Source organism: Bos indicus x Bos taurus, chromosome 3 (genome assembly GCF_003369695.1).
Source record: "Bos indicus x Bos taurus breed Angus x Brahman F1 hybrid chromosome 3, Bos_hybrid_MaternalHap_v2.0, whole genome shotgun sequence".
NCBI classification, from domain to species: domain Eukaryota; kingdom Metazoa; phylum Chordata; class Mammalia; order Artiodactyla; family Bovidae; genus Bos; species Bos indicus x Bos taurus.
The window spans coordinates 15,946,700-15,964,264 of record NC_040078.1 but is presented as its reverse complement, the minus strand read 5'-3'; the positions used below and the strand labels follow the sequence as shown (position 1 = coordinate 15,964,264).

The window sequence follows — 17,565 nt, the reverse complement described above, 5'->3', positions numbered from 1 at the left end:
CATGAGAAACATTGGGCTGGATGAAGCACCAGCTGGAATCAAGACTGCCAGGAGAAATATCAATAACCTCAGATACGCAGATGACACCACCCTTATGGCAGAAAGCAAAGAACTGAACCTCTTGATGAAAGTGAAAGAGGAGAGTGAAAAAGTTGGCTTAAAACTCAACATTCAGAAAACCAAGATCATGGCATCCAGATGGGGAAACAGTGGAAACAGTGGCTGACTTTATTTTTCTGGGCTCCAAAATCACTGCAGATGGTGACTGTAGCCATGAAATTAAAAGACACTTGATCCTTGGAAGAAAAGCTATGTCCAACCTAGACAGCATATTAAAAAGCAGAGACATTACTTTGCCAACAAAGGTCTGTCTAGTCAAAGCTATGGTTTTTCCTGTAGTCAGGTATGGATGTGAGAGTTGGACTATAAAGAAAGCTGAGTGCTGAAGAATTGATGCTTTTGAACTGTGGTGTTGGAGAAGACTCTTGAGAGTCCCTTGGACTGCAAGGAGATCCAACCGGTCCATTCTAAAGGAGATCAGTCCTGAATATTCATTGGAAGGACTGATGCTGAAGCTGAAACTCCAATCCTCTGGTTCCCTGATGAGAAGAACTGACTTTTGAAAAGACCCTGATGCTGGGAAAGATTGAAGGTGGCAGAAGGGGACGACAGAGGATGAGATGGCTGGATGGCATCACTGACTCGATGGACATGAGTTTGAGCAAGCTCTGGGAGTTGGTGATGGACAGGGAAGCATGGGGTCCTTGCAGTCCATGGGGTCTCAAAGAGTTGGACACAACTGAGCGACTGAACTGAACTGAACTGAGTCAAAGTCCAAAGAGGGGACCTTCCCTCTCACTCTTGCCTTCTCTCCGTTCTCTCCCCTAGGACCTAGCCTCTGAGTGGCTGGGCTCAGTCCCAGCTTCCAGCAAGGGCAATGTCCTCACCTCCATGGCTTGTAGGAGGCAGAGGGGCCAAGTCCAATACTGCTGGAGGCAGGCCTGAGGGCAGCCCTGTCCCCCTGCCCCCTGAATTCTGCAGTGTTTCCAGGGGAAGTGGGCAGAAAGCCTTTGCTTTCTTTCTTTACTTTTTTCTTTAAGCATCTAGCCTTAATTGACCAGTTTTTACCCTGCCTTCACAACAGTATTAAAGGAAATGTAGCTTGCCCACTCCCTGTAGATGAAAGCTGAGACTGAGGAGGAGACTGGGGGTCAGTAGGAGGAGGCAAGGTTGAGGGGCTTTTGTGGAACTGAATTTCAGTGGATTGACTTTCTGGGAATTGACCTAGAGCCATTTCCAGGTGACCACAATTTTCTTCCCAAAAGGAAGGAATAAGGCTTTGCTAGATAGAGGGCAAGAGAAGAAGGGGGTGACAGAGGATGCAATGGGTGGATGACATCACTGACTCAATGGACACGAGTTGAGCAAACTCAGTGAGACAGTGAAGGACAAGGAAGCCTGGCGTGCTGAAGTGCATGGGGTCGCAAAGAGTCGGACACAACTTAGCGAGAGAACAAAAATTCCTAACATATGTCTTTAAAAGCATTTCCTTCAGCATTGACAAGTTCAGGAAAAAAAAATTTCCATCTATGCATACAGTGGAGAAGGTGTGTGAAGACATGGCAGAAAGAGATTTGAAGATGCAGGCCTTGAAGATGGGAGTGATGTGGCCACGAGCCAAGCAATGCAGCCAGATACCAGAAGCTGGAAGAGGCAAGGACTGACTCCCCCCGAGAGCATCGAGAGAGAGCACTGCCCTGTAAAACTTGCATTTCAACCCAGTAACACTACTGACTTCAGATTTCTAGCCTCCAGAACTGTGAGAGAATAGATGTCTATGGTTGTAAGCCACCAAATCTGTGCTCATTTGTCATCATAGCTGCAGGAAACAAAGACACCATCCTCCATAGGTTGTGCCAATCAGGGAGCTCTGGGTGAAGGACTAGCACAGACCTTGCTGTGCAGCCAAGATTTCTGCATTTTGGGGGCTATCACAGAAAAGGTGGAAAGAGACCAGCTGGCATAGACAACACACACACAGTCACGATTCCCACTTTTTAGTTAAACAGCACAGCCTTCTCATTTCTGTCCAGCAGTTACATTTTCTTTTGTTTTATTTGAAGGAAAGGTTATTTCTATAATATAACAAAGACTACTGATCATAAACCAACAGCCAATATCATATCTAAAATGGAATAATTAGGAATTCCCACTACAACAAAAAATAAAGAGGGCTACCATTACCACCATAATCTTACTTCCTCCATTCTGAGATGTACTCCAGACATTTCTGACTTTGGGATGTGAATTACATATTGTTGTTGTTTAGTTGCTAAGTCATGTCTGATTCTTTTGTGACCCCATGGACTGTAGCCTGCCAGTCTCCTCTATCCATGAGATTTCCCAGGCAGGAATTCTGGAGTGGGTTGCCTTTTCCTTCTCCAGGGGATCTTCCCAACTGAGGGACCAAACCCATGCCTCCTGCATTGCCAGGTAGATTCTTTACCACTGGGAAGCCCATGAATTATATGCATGGATATTATATATTGGGATATTGCAACTAGTAGTCCCTAAAACTATTATTAAATTGATAACATGTTCTTATGCTCAGTGGTCTTAAAATCAAAGAAATATGGTATTTAACATTATTCTGAAAATCCTAGCATATACTATAACACAAAACAGAAGATACAAATTGACAAAAAAAGAAAGAAAAACATTTGCAGATGATAATATCATAATCCTAGTTGATACAAGACGATTGAAACTCTTTGGATCACCATCAAACTCTTTGGATCACCAAGGAATATGGCTGGATGTAAGAGAAATATACAAAACACAACACTTCCTTATATGAAAAACACTATATTCTTAACAGCAAATAAAACATTTTAAAAAAGGTAAACAGAGACTTCCTGGTGGTCCAGTGGTTAAGAACCCGCCCTGCGATGCAGGGGACGTGGGTTCATTGCCTGGTCAGGGAACTAGGATCCCATCTGCTTTGGAGCAGCTAAGTCCACGTGCTGCAGCTACGGAGCCCGCATGTCCCAACTACTGAACACGCGCCAAAATGTAAGTCTGTCTGCTGCAATCAAAGCCCCCACATGACGCAAGGAAGGTCCTGCATGCCACAACTAAGATCCGAGGCAGCCAAATAAATAGACAAAATATATTTTTTAATTAAAACTAAGAAGGGAAATATGGGAATAATTCTAAAAAATGTGAAGAGCCTAATGTATGAAAATGTGTGGAAAAGTACAAAACTCTGTTGAGGAATAACTGTCTTAAACAGAAGGATACATCAGTTACAAATGTGATGGCTAAACAGTTTATGACTGCCAAATCAAACAGCAGTTTAACTGCAAATTCTAATGAGGTTAGGGGCAGTAAGGAGTGGTTGCCTGACAAAATGATTAAAGTTCAAGTGCAAGAAAAAACAAGCAAGGATAGCCAAAATACTTGTTAAAAAGAGGACAGCCATACTGATTAAATCAAAGCAGTGCTAGTATAATACCAGAATGGAGCTACAGAGCAGAACCACATTTCCTAATAGGCCCTAGTGTGTGTACAGATCCAATGCATGACAGGAGCCAAAAGCAGCAGCAAGGGGAAGATCAATTAGTCTATATATGGAGCTTGGCTGGTTGATAGGCTTTCTAGGACAAAAAAAGATCTATTTAACCCTCATATACTGTTGGTGGGAATGTAATTTGGTACAGCCACTACGGAGTACAGTATGGAGGTTCCTTAAAAAACTAAAAATAGAGCTACCATATGACCCTGTAATTCCACTCTTGGACATATATCTGGAGAAAAACATGACCCAAAGGGATGGTGGTGGTGGTTTAGTTGCTAAGCTGTGTCCGACTTTGGCGACCACATGGATGGCTCTTCTGTCCGTGAGATTTTCCAGGCAAGAATACTGGAGTGAGGTTGCCATTGATATATGTACCCCAATGTTCACTGAAGCACTGTTTACAAGCGCCAAGACATGGAAGCAACCTAAATGTCCATCAACAGAGGAATGGATAAAGGAGAGGGGGTACACATATGCAACGGAGTATCACTCAGCCAGGAAAAGAATGAAGTAATGCCACCTGAGCAAAATGGATGGACCCATAGATTGTCATACTGAGTTATGTCAGTCAGATACAGAAGAAGAACTATCATATGACATCCCTTATATGTGGAATCTAAACAGAAATGATACAAATGAACTTACTTACAAAACAAAAAGAGACTCACAGACTTAGAAAACGAATTTACGGTTGCCAGGGCAAAGGGATAGTTAGGGAGTTTGAGACGGTCACGTACATGCTGCTATATTCAAAATGGATAACCAACAAGGACAGCACATGGAACTCTACTCAAGGTTATATGCCAGACTGGACTGGAAGTGGATTTGGGGGAGAATGTGCTGTGCTTAGTCGCTCAGTTGTGTCTGACTCTTTGTGACCCCCATGGACTGTAGCCTGCCAGGCTCCTCTGCCCATGGGATTCTCCAGGTAAGAATACTGGAGTGGGTTGCCATTTCCTTCTCCAGGGATCTTCCCAACCCAGGGATCTAACCCAGGTCTCCTGCATTGCAGGTGGATTCTTTACTGTCTGAGCCACAGTGGATACATGTATATGTACGGCTGATTCCCTTCACTGTTCACCTGGAACTATCACAACATTGTTAATCAGCTATACACCAACACAAAATAAAAATGTTAAATTTTGAAAAAAAAAAAAATCGACTTAAAGCCTTTATTGTTGTTCATTCGCCCAGTCACGTCCAACACTTTGGAACCCATGGACTGCAGCATGCCAGGCCTCTATGTCCCTTACCATCTCCCAAAGTTTGCCCAAGTTCATGTCCATTGCATCAGTGATGCCATCCAGCCATCTTATCCTCTGATGCCCTCTTCTCCTTCTGCCCTCAATCTTTCCCAGCATTAGGGACTTTTCCAATGAGTCACCTGTTTGTATCAGATGACCAAAATACTAGAGTTTCAGCTTCAGCATCAGTCCTTTCAATGAGTATTCAGGATTGATTTTCCTTAAGACTGACTGGTTTGATCTCTTTGCTGTCCAAGGGACTCTCAAGAGTCTCTTCCAACACCACAGTTTAAAAGCATTAATTCTTCAGTGCTCCACCTTCCTTATGGTCCAGCTCTCACAACCATACATGACCACTGGGAAGACCATAGCTTTGACTATACGGACCTTTGTCGGCAGAGTAATGTTCCTGCTTTTCAACACACTGTCTAGGTTTGTCATAGATTTCCTGCCAAGGAGCAAGAGTCTTTTAATTTCATGGCTGCAGTCACCATCCATAATGATTTTACAGCCCAAGAAGAGGAAATCTGCCACTACTTCAACCTTTTCCCCTTCTATTTGTCATGAAGTAATGGAGCCGCATGCCATGATCTTATATTTTTTTTAAATATTTAGTCTTAAACCAGCTCTTTCACTCTCCTCCTTCACCCTGATCAAGAGGCTCTTTAGTTCCTCTTCACTTTCTGCCATTAGAGTGGTATCATCCGCATATCTGAGGTTGTTGATGTTTCTCTTGCCTTGATTCCATCCAGATAACGCACCCAGCCTATTTCTCATGATGTGCTCAGCGTATAGATTAAACAAACAGGGTGACAGCAGACAGCCCTGTAGTATCCTTTCTCAATCTTGAACCACTCGTTTCATACAGGGTTCTAACTGTTGCTTCTTGACCTACATACAGATTTCTCAAGAGACAGGTAGGATGGTCTGGTATTCCCATCTCTTTAAGAGCTTTCCATAGTTTATTATGATCCACACAGTCAAAGGCTTTGGTGTAGTTGATGAAACAGAGGTAGATGTTTTTTTGGAATTCCCTTGCTTTCTCTATGATCCAGTGAATATTGGCAATTTGATCTCTGGTTCCTCTTCCTTTTCTGAATCCAGATTGGACATCTGGAAGTTCTTAGTTCACATAATGCTGAAGCCTAGCATCTAAGATTTTAAGCATGATCTTACTAGCATGGGAGATGAGTGCAACTGTCCAATGGTGAACACATTCTTTAGTACTACTTTCTTGGGAACTGGGAAGAGGATTGACCTTTCCAGTCCTGTGGCCACTGCTGGGTCTTCCAGATTTGCTAACATATTGAATGCAACACCTTGACGGCATCATCCTTTAGGGTTTTGAATAGTTTTACTGGAATTTCATCACATCCACTAGCTTTATTAACAGCAGTGCTTCCTAAGGCCCACTTGACTTCACCTTCCCTAATGTCTGGCTCTGGGTGGCTGACCACACCATCATAGTCATAGGGTTCATCTGGATCTTTTTTATACAGTTCTTCCATGTATTCTTTCCATCTCCTCTTAATCTCTTCAGCTTCTACTAAGTCTCTACCATTTACGTCCTTTATTGTGCCCACCTTCGGGCAAAATGTTCCCTTGATACCTCCTATTTTCCTGAAGAGATCTCTAGTCTTCCCCTTCTGTTGTTTTCGTCTAGTTTTATCCACTGTTCACTGATGAAGGCCTTGTCTCTCTGTGCCGTTCTTTGGAAATCTGCGTTTTGGGGATATATCTTTCCCTTTCTCCCTTGTTTTTCATTTCTCTTCTTTCTTTAGCTATTTGTAAGGTCTCCTCAGATAACCACTTTGCCTTCGTGCTTTTCTTTTTCTTTGGGGTGATTTTGTTTGCTGCCTTCTGTACAATATTATGGACTTCCCTGTCCATAGTTCTTCAGGCACACTGTTTACAAGTTCTAATCCCTTAAATCTATTCAGATCATCAGCTTCTCATAGCCAAATTCAGGCTTAAACTAAAGAAAGCGGGGAAAAACACTAGGCCAGCCAGGTACAACCTAAATCAAACCCCCTATGAATGTGCAGAGGAGGTAAAGAATAGATTTAGAGCCTTGCCTGATATTAATAAACCAAAATAAATTACAAACGGATTAAAGGATTATTTGTAAAGCATTTTGAATAAAAACACTGAAAAACAAAATCTTTGGGTATGACTTGACCTGTTTCACAGGAATGGAAGACATCACAAAGGAGAAGACTGACATCTGTTTACTGCAGATAGATTTTTGTACTTCAAAATAGTGACACGATGTTTGAAAATGTTCACAGTAAAAAGTTTTTAAAAAGTAATATAAATTAAAAAATGGAAATGAACAGGGAATCACAGCTATGCACAAGACAGAGTTAATCCGTATGTATGTATACATAAAGCCCATGTACCTGAAATAAGACAGCACGCGCATATGGAGAGCTCATATGTGCCAGCGTGTGGTTTACCCTTTAATTTTCACAACTGCCTTATAAGAGAGGTGCACTGTTCCTGTCCCATGGTAGAGCAGGGGAAGCTGAGGTGGACCAAAGTTGTTTAAGATAACTAAGTCAGTACTGGCAGAGCCAGGATTCAACCTCAGGCACTTTGGCTCTGGGGCGGGTGCTCTTGGCCATTACACTATGCCGTTCCCACTAATGCTGCAGTCGACAAAAAGCCAATTCACAAAAAAGGAAGTGCAAATGCGTGGGGAGATATTCAATCACATTTATAATACAACTTACATTTTCATTCATAAAATCAGCAATTAAAAAAAAAACAACCAGTGCCAGCTGGGGTGACTCCATGGCTACCTTCACAATCTAATCTTAGATTCTAGGAATCCACTCTGGCCCCCTCCAAAATGTTCTCAAAGATGGTTAGGTCACCATCACCTCCCTTCTTTAACCCTTTTTTGGCTATCTGTTACCCTTGGCATAAAGGCCCAAGTCTATAACAAGGGCAGCGATTCCCACTCTCCAGCCAAGCCTATCCTTTCATGTCACAAAAAGCACCGTCCATCCTGTTTGCCCAATAGCCACAGAGCACTCTTGCAGCCTTGAAAAAGCCAAGCTGTAGACTCTTTTCTCCTCCAGTCCTGTCCCTATGCCAGAAGGCATATGAACCTTATAGTATCTATAACCCTAGGAAGCTTCCTTCATAATACTTAACAGTAGCTACAGTCACACAACTGCATGATCTTTGTCTGTCTGTCCTGAGCAGTACCAGTCTTGTACCCTCGTGACCCAGTACAGTGCTTTGGCTGTCAAGGATATTCCACAAATATCTGCCAAAGGAATATACATTAATGACTGAATGAAAGAAAAAGAAAGGAGAAAAGTAAAAAATAAGGAAAGGAGGAGAAACAGGCACCCTCCTAGATGGTGGTAAGATTAGGATGCCTTCTTTTTTTTTTAACAAAGCAATCGGACAATGTGTGTCAGAAGTCTTAAATATATTAATAACGCCATGCAATAATCAACAATCATTATTAATATTGTAATCATATTACAACATAATTATTAATAAGTATAACTAATAGTGCAATCATAAAAACCTATCTTGAGGAAGATAATTCGAAATCTAGCACAGAAATTTAGGCTGGCTATAGAATTGCATACAATAGCAAAAAACTGAAAACATCTTTAATGTCCAAAACTAGAGATGCGGTCAAGTAGCCTGTGGTACAGTCATAAATTATACAATATATAAAAGTCGTATTTATGAAGAGTTAATGCCATGGAAGATGTTTAGTTCATTATAGGGGGAAAGACATAACATTTAAATAGAAAATAGTTAGGGTTTTGAAAAACAACATGACTAAGTGGCAGACAGGGCTGAGTGCCTGCCCGGGAACTCTGCCTTCCTTCCTGACAGACCCCTGGTTCTGGCCACAGTCCTTGGAGAAGGCCAGGCTCCCTCCCCGGAGTCAGAGGACGGACCCTGATTAGCCTAATCTACCCCGGTTTTGGCAGTTCCACTCCTCTTGCCAGTGATACATGTGATACAACTCTGGCCAGCAAAACAAAAGGAAGTCTGTCAGGGGCTTTCTATGACAAAAATTCCTTGCTGTGAATAAATGGTGCCCTGAGGATGGCAGAGCAGAGGGCTGAAAACAGCCATGTAAATAAATGATATATATTAAAAGAAAAGAAAATGAAAAAGTTCTGGAGATTGGTTTCACCACGTGAATATACATATATCATTGAACTATACACTTGAAAATGGTTAATTTGGTAAATTTTATGTGTTTTTTCACCACAATAAAAAAAGAAGAAAAAGAATGTTCATAGAACTTTATTCTTGATAGCCACAAACTGGAAACAACCCCAGAGTCCAGAGACTGATGAATGAATTAAACAACTAGTACGCAAGCATAAAGCAGATAGTGACACATGCAACGTGGTTGAACCTCACTAAAAGAAGCCACACACAAAGTACATACTGAATAGTTCAATTTACATGACATTTTAGAGAGGCAAAAACTGATCTATGATGATAGACATCAGAACAGTGGTAGCCTCTGGGTATACTGGTAACTAGAAAGGTGCATGAGGGAACTGTATGCAGTGAGGGAAATCCTTTATCTTCTTGATTTGGAGGTAATTAAATGGGTATCTGTATTTGCCAAAATTTATTGAATGGTATTCAGTGAATACCATATCATATTCATAAAATGTTTATTGTATATGATTATATCTCAAAAAGAGATTTAGGGAAGTTTTGAGATGAGGGAATTGGACGAGGCTAAATTCATCATTTTGACTACACTGAGAAGCTGTTAGCCAAACAAGAATGCTTCTTTAAACCAGATCAATAGCAAGAGATAAACATCTCAGGCAGCAATTTATAAAATGCTTAATTTAAGAACATTAAAATGATGACAATTATACATATATTTGAAGTCAGTTTTGTGGAGTCAGCTTTGATATTCTACTAAATTTAAAAAAGGAAAAATATATGATACATACACACTAATGTATCTTTAAAACAAAACATAGACCTTTATTTAATTAAAACTGCTTTTATTTAAAACACTGGACAGAGTGTTGAAAATTGCGCTTTCTTCATTAAGTAAGAATAATTGGAGCCTATATACAGAGTGAAGTAAGCCAGAAAGAAAAATACCAATACAGTATACTAACGCATATATATAGAATTTAGAAAGATGGTAACAATAACCCTGCGTACGAGACAGCAAAAGAGAAAAAATAAAATAAAATAAAACACTGGACAATATTTTCATCAAATACCTTGTTAAAATCTGAAATAAAACCAAATATTTACTTTTTAGTCATATGTCAAAAAGCAAACCTTTAGGACACAGAATGAAGAAAAAATATTTTTAAGCGTACAAAGGAAGAAATCAAAAAGGACAAAATTTGTCTACAGGAGAATGAAAAACAGGTTTTGTATATTTAATAATAAAGCCAAAATTTGATGGCAACCAACCAACTGGAAGGTATTTACAGTACATAAGAGTTTTTTGCTTTTTATAATCAGCACATACTCATTTTTTAGATAATTTGTATAATTTATAAACAAAATCATTTAGAGACAATAAGCAAATAGACAAAATCACAAATTAACAGAATTTTTAAAATGGAAATAAAAATGGTTAACAAAAAACAGTTCAAACTAAATCATAACCAAAAGTGCAAATTAAAATGAGATACTGTTTTTCAAGTTAGCCAAGATTTTCCTCTTTCAGTTAAAATACCCAGTCCTGGAGAGGGCAGGGCTAATCAGGGGCACAGGGAATGGAGAGGCATTGCAGTGTAAACTCAGATTGGCGTGTAAACTTGTACTCACTTTAAAAAAATAATTATTTATTTTTAATTGGAGGATAACTATTTTATTTGGAGAAGGAAATGGCAACCCACTCCAGTGTTCTTGCCTGGAGAATCCCAGGGGCGGGGGAGCCTGGTGGGCTGCCGTCTATGGGGTCGCACAGAGTCGGACACGACTGAAGTGATTTAGCAGCAGCAGCAACTGTTTTATTAGTGCGCATGTATCATTCTGTCATACATCAACATGATTCAGCCACAGTCTTACTCACTTTTAAGGAAGCAAATGAGGACAAGAAGGTACTGCAGCTAGGTAGAAGGGAGGCCCAGATATTTGGGGGTGAGAGTGGGGTTAAACAACAGCCCTCTCACCTCCAGCCTCTAATGGTAAGAAAATTACTTTTTTTGTGTAATTTTGTTTCTTCTTTAGAACAGGAGGGTATCACTGCTCTGCTTTTTCTGTTGGGGCTTAGATGTGGCATGAGTAGGGTTCCCTGAAGATGAGGCACCAGGAAGATGGATGTGGGTTTGGGCCCTCCCTGGGAGAGGCCCAAAGACCAACACCTGAGCAGCCGCTGTGCTGAAGGCCAGACTGCACTCTGTGCTGCAAGTCCCCCCACATTTGGCTCTGCCACTCACCCCAAGCCAGGGTGCTGTTCCTGGGGAGCAGCGCTGGGCACAGCAGAAGCGCCTTGAGATGGCTATGGAGAAGGCAAGGTGCAGATCGGCGTGCAGAACATCTGGGTGAGAAGCCAAACAGTGACAAGAAGATGGAGTATATTTTATGTAAAAGTCCAAGAAAAGGAAGGGAGGAGATACACACCAAGCTATTAGTAGTAGCTGTACCCCTGGAGGGTGAGATAAGCTGGATGGAAAGGGGTCTCATTTCGTTTATAATTTCTAGTTTGGAATTTTTTTTTTAAGCCTCTTTTGAATGTTTGGGTATTAAAAAAAAAAAAAGGTTTAAACTTCACAACCCTTGATCCCCAAACTCCAGTCAAAGAATGAATTGTTAAGGGACTTAAAACCTTCCCTGGCTCATTGTAAGTGCTCAAGGAAATGTTTTAAAGATAAATACTCTAAGGGTGGGGGGGGGGGGGGTGCGGGGAAAGACTCAAACTATGAAAAAAAGCCTTAATATCCTACCTATCATAGTTTAGACTATGAAAAGGCTCTTTAAAGTCCCTTGGACCTCAAGGACATCAAACCTGTCAATCCTAAAGGAAATCAACCCTGAATATTCATTGGAAGGACTGATGCTGAAGCTGAGGCTCTAATACTTCGGCCACCTGGTGTGAAGAGCCAACTGATTGGAAAAGACACTGATGCTGGAAAGGACTGAGAACAGGAGGAGAAGGGGACGATAGAAGATGAGATGGTTGGATGGCATCACTGACTCAATGGACATGAGTTTGAGCAAATTCCAGGAGACAATGAAGGACAGGGAAGCCTGGCATGCTGCAGTTCATGTGGTCTCAAAGAGTCGGACGGGTCTTAGCAACTGAACAACATCATAGTTCAGGAGGGTTTCAGGGGGTGAAATATCTCACAGGGTGGAATTTCCAGGTGGCTGTTCCTTGGGGCTTGACCCTTCACCTCTGCCGGTTCACATGCACACGGGGAGACAGGTTCTGCCTTGCTGGGATGGCACCTGCATACCTGTGTTTACAGACATTTACAGTGACAACTGTATCTATCATGCAGATTAATAATGTTGATTAATCCTAATCAACACAGTGGCATCATTTTCTCCCTGTGAGTAGATTTTCAGTTATTCACCTAATAAACACTTATTAAGCACATACTATGTGCCAGGCACCATCCTAGACCCTAGAGATACAGTGGTAAACAAAACAAAAATTTCTTTCCTCATTATTTTCATGAAACCGATGTTTTAGTGAGAAGACAGGCAACAAACAAATATACAATGTCAATTAGTTCTAAGTGCTAAGAAGAAAAATAATGCAGCTAATTTCTTAGCTAAGTAAGAAATACAGAGCCCACAGCCTCTGTCTTCAAGGGGCTCTCAGTCTAGCAGAGAACTGACCCGAAAATAGACAGTTATCAAAGAGAAATCAAATCCACAATGGGGTTGTGCTCAGGGGTTTATGTGACTTCCTAATTGATGGAGGTCAAAGAAAGCGTCTGGGAAGAGAAGCATGGCCTGAACCCAAGGAAGTCAATCAGCCAAAACAGTGTGTGTGAGTGTGTGCATGCACACACACACAACCCAAACAGCAGACGCAAAGGCAAGGAAAAGATAGAAAGAACGTGATCGATGCCATAACAAAATAACAATGTGCGATGGACAAACAACACCAGGTGGCTTCACTCTAGCTGAAAGACTCTGGGAATGCCTCAGAGAAGTGGGATATGAGCACATATGTCAGCACAGATGCCTATGCACGCACACACACTTGAAGCACTCCTTGGTGTTTTCACCTGCCTAGTACTTACTTCTGCACTTCCCATCCCATGCCGTTGTGGAAGAAGTTTCACTCCTGCCTTCAAAAGTGGGCCTGTGACACAGACTTGCCTAATCATGGCATCCGTTGCTCCTTGTCTACATGACTAGTTTACAATGCTAGAAGTGAGCTATAAGGTCATAGGCTTGGGGCTGCCAGAAGTCACCTTTTTCAATATGAACAGAGAAAACAGCAGAAAAGAATGAGGGCAACAAACAAAAAGAAGCAGAGAAAGGCAGGGTGAAGAGAGTCTTCACCGCATCATTTCAGTCTCACGATCCAGCCATGCCTGAAGTTCACCTTTGGACTGCCTAGTTAAATAATCAATCCTTTTTTGCTTACATTAGGTTTCCGCTATTTACAATTAGATTAGCATATACCCTTCTGGGGAAAGAACTTCACTCTGTGTGTGGTGGTGGTGGGGTACAAAGGGAAAGGAAGGATAAATTATGTAAAAGCATCTCTCCCATTAAGGCTGATAAACGTGATGAAATAGGTGACTTCAGGACATCTGGGAGGGTACAGAAGCAGCAATGAGAGCTTCCTGGGTGGAGGAACTGAGAGTTTATTTGTCACAATCTACATGGGTGGATTATGCAAATCTTCCAAGTTCCTAATAACTCACCATACAGCTGAAAGTCATCTTCAAACTGAGAAACAACACAGAACAGCTGATCAAAAACACCAAGAATGTCATCTGTTTAAAACCCATTTACTATTCCCACATGAATGCACATCCATCACAGACCTTTCTCAAATACTTAATTTTGTGACAAACTTAATATTGTGAATTCTCTAACCCTGATACCAAATGATCATCCAGTGTTCTCCAGGAAACTTAACTCAAGCAGCTGCACTCACTATGGTCCAAGTCTAACAGATGTTAGAGCAAAATAAACTGCTGTATCTCAAGAGATCACTACAAAAGCCCAAAAGCTCAGATCCTGTGGTTGACATATTTGAAAACTCAAATCAGTTGGTCACAGATAATACCAGTCGTGGTCTGAATCACAGCTTCAAATCTTTAAATCCTCAAATCAGAAGAAAGGTCACATTACACCCTGTTACAGTATAAAAATAACTAGCTTAAAGGAAACTGTCTTAAGCAATGTTACTCCTGGCTGAAGTAACAATATCTGGAGATGTTTTCTTCTTTCCAAGTATCTATTGTGTGTCTATGATCCCAGCACATGTGCCCATGAGCCTTTCCTTTTTCTCTGCATGAAAAGGCCAAATCTTGGTTCACATCTGGACAACGCTGGGCAAGATGTAAAATACAAGATAATTTATCACCGGACAATGAGATGTTATTCTTAGAGCAAATACTGGCCCTCTAAACTCTGCTTATGCCTCCCTTCCCCCACTACACTAGGCTCACACTGCCTGGGCTCAAGTCATTGAGAAATGTTATTCAGTTGCTAAGTCGTGTCCAACTCTTTTTGACCCCATGGACTGCAGCACGTCAGTTCTTCACTATCTCTGGGAGTTTGCTCAAATTCATGTCCACTGAGTTGGTGATGCTGAGAAATAACAAGACCCAAACCCCATAGAGCCTGAGGGCCTGGGTTCAAGTTCCAACTCTGCCATTAACTAGTGTCAGAAACTTGGCTAAGCTCATCTTCTGCATCTGTAAAATGGGAATTATACTTATTATAGCACTGGGTTGCTGGAGGGATTAAATCAATTAGTGTCTGTAAAGAGCCTGGTTACAGGGTCACACACCTAGCAAGTGCTCAATAAAGAGAAGTTACAATTAAGAGATGGAGAAGGAAATGGCAACCCCCTCCGGTAGTCTTGCCTGGGAAATCCCATGGACAGAGGAGTCTGTTGGGATGCAGTCTATGGTACTGCAAAGAGTCAGACACGAATGAAGCAACTAAGCATTATTAAGAGAATAAAGTGAGGCTTAATCTTTTTCCAGTTCTAAAATTTGATGATCTACTGTGGAGAGATGGTGGGTTTCTAGTCTCCCCACCCCCATCCCAACTCTGCTTTATCCTATCTGGCAGAATAGCAAATATTCAGAATAGCAAAAAGTTCCCCTGCTTTTCAAGCAGCTGTACCAACAGGAAACCTTCAGCAAGGAAGCAAGTTCAAGTCATGGGTGCTTGGATCTTACTAATAATAGCTAGACACTTCAAATTCTGACAACAACCCTGCAAGGTAGATATAATAATCCTCATTTGTAGATAAGATCAGGTAGGAGTAGAAAGGTTAAATAACTCAGTCACTGTCATACAGCTGGCAAAGCAGACCTGACTCCCAAAGTTCATGCCCTCTTTCTACTCTATTCCCTCCTCTCATACAGTAAGCACACCCAACTATGAAATAATGAAATAATGGAAAAGATATTTCAGGATCTCTGACACGATGGGAACAGGCTTTCTTTAGTAAAGAAAGAAACTGGCATCATCACTCACATTTGCTGGGCAATTTGTTGCTCCTGCGTTCTCCCTCCCAGTGGCCTGTTCTAGAGATCCGGCCTCCCTCTCAACATCAGCCACTGTGCAGGCCTCTGTGTGCACATCCTCCTCCCTTAGCAGCTTAGGCTCTGCTCCCTCCCTTACCGCAGGCTGGGACACCCCGACACTGCGTGGAGTATCCGGTGACAGGTACTAAGGCCTTTTTGAAAGACAAGTTTCCCAAACTCTGACATCAACACGTCACACCTGAGGCAGGCTTACCCTCTAGCGGGGCCCAAGAATCAAGCCAGATGAAGGAAGGGGAGGTGACGCAACTAGGCTTCCTGCACCAAGGCCAGAGCGAGGCGGAGCGCAGTGTCCGTGACCCCGCAGTGGGCTCTACAAGGCGGACGCCTACGCCTTCCCTGTGGAAGGCACGCCAAGGGCGGCGGATGTTATCCCAGGGATGAGGCGCGGGCCTATGCAGTCAGAGCTGAAGACGCAGAAAGGAGCGGACCGGAACGAGTCCCAGGCGCCTCGCTCTACTGTCACTCTCCCTCAGGCGAGGGAGTTGGCGAGAGGAAAACAAGGGCCTTTGGTACCCAGCTGTTCGGCTCTGGCTGGCACGAGCGCCAGAGCATCCGTGCGCAGTCTCTGCCGCCCACACCCGGAGCACGCACACGAGCACTTGGCCCCCGGCGATCACCTCCCCGCGAGGCTGCCGAGCCCCGCCGCTGCCCGCGACCCCCGCCTCCCCAACCTGGCCCTGCGGCCACCCTCAGCCCACCCGGGCGCCCCTGCGCTCCCTCTTCCAGTAGCGCCCGACACTGGAGCGGCGGTGGGAGCCGGGCGTTCAGGCCACAGAAGGTGATGGCGGGGAAGGGAAAAACCTCTTACCGGGTCCTGTAATTCTCCGGGACACAACTCGACACCAGAGACAGTCACTGCCGCCCGGACCCTCCCCCCGCCCTCCCCCACCACGTAGCCCTCTCTACCTTCAGTCTGAAATCAATGGCCCTGTCGCGGATTGGTGACATCACCGGCGCGCCGGGCGTGGGAGGAAGCACCACGTGATTTTTCTCTTTTGTTTGCGTCCTAGTTAAGCTAGGATTTTGTTGCTGCTTTCCATGGGTTTTTACTGTTCTGTTAATGGTGTTGCTGTAGGCATGGTGCGAATAGGTACTTGGGTTTGGGATGCTGCATTTTTGCTCTTGGCCTTGATTAAACTCCTCAGTCATTCATAACGTAGTTAGGCCGGAAGGCCTGGATGGTAGGTGGGTACCATCTTAAAAAAAAAAAAAAAAAAGGATCTCAGCTACACTGGATAAGTTAATAATGCCCCCAAACCAGTAGTCCTTGGATAGAAAGTTCAGATTAAGTATTTTTAATATGTTATAATGAACGTTACCTTTAATTCGGCCTTTTTGCCACCCCAACTGAGACAAGAAATATTACCAATAATTTAAATCTTCTAAGTGGGCCTCATACTGTACCACTGCTTTCCCCTAAGAAGTAACCTCCATCCTGACTTGTGTTTACACAACTTTTATATTGCTTTCATTTCTTTTCACATTTATGTACATTATTAAACAGTATATTTTAAAATTAGTTTTGTGTGTGTGTCTGTGTATCTGTGATGTTTTTGAACTTTGATCTACTGTTCTGGACATTTATTTTAACAAACATATTCCTAAGTTACTTAGTCCATTCAGGCTCCTATAATAAATACCAAAGATTTATAAACAGAAATTTATTTCTCACAGCTCTAGAGGCTGAAAGTCAGGGTGCCAGCATGTTCCGGGGAAGGCCCTTTTCCTATTGGCAGAGTTCTTGTATAGCAGAAGGAGTTAGGGATCTCTGTGGGGTCTCCTTTATAAGACTTTGAATTCCATGCATGAGGCCTCTACTCTCATGAGTTAAGCCAAAGGCCCCACTTCCTAATACCATCTGTTGGGCCTTAGGATTCCAACTTATGAATTTGGGGGAGAACACAAATGTTGACCATATCACTAGGATTCATTCTTGTTGTTGAGTGAAGTTGCATTTCATTCATTCTCACGGCTATATAACAAGTCATTCAATTTTGTGGGTGTACCCATTATT

General features: G+C 42.5%; 1 protein-coding gene across 9 annotated transcripts in view; it reads right to left on the bottom strand.

The window, feature by feature from the left end:
* ADAR (adenosine deaminase, RNA specific) overlaps window positions 1-16,715 on the bottom strand; it is a 51,304-nt gene extending 34,589 nt beyond the window's left edge. For 3 of the 9 annotated variants that reach the window (XM_027531952.1, XM_027531958.1, XM_027531968.1), the window contains exon 1: window positions 16,458-16,543. In XM_027531952.1, the coding sequence (XP_027387753.1) occupies window positions 16,458-16,499 (42 nt within the window). In that variant the 5' untranslated portion in view covers window positions 16,500-16,543. Of the gene's footprint in view, window positions 1-15,480; window positions 15,599-16,359 lie in introns of those variants that run through there. The other 6 variants (XM_027531976.1, XM_027531964.1, XM_027531996.1 and 3 more) reach the window with 6 other exon arrangements.
* Between the last annotated feature and the right edge of the window lie 850 nt (window positions 16,716-17,565).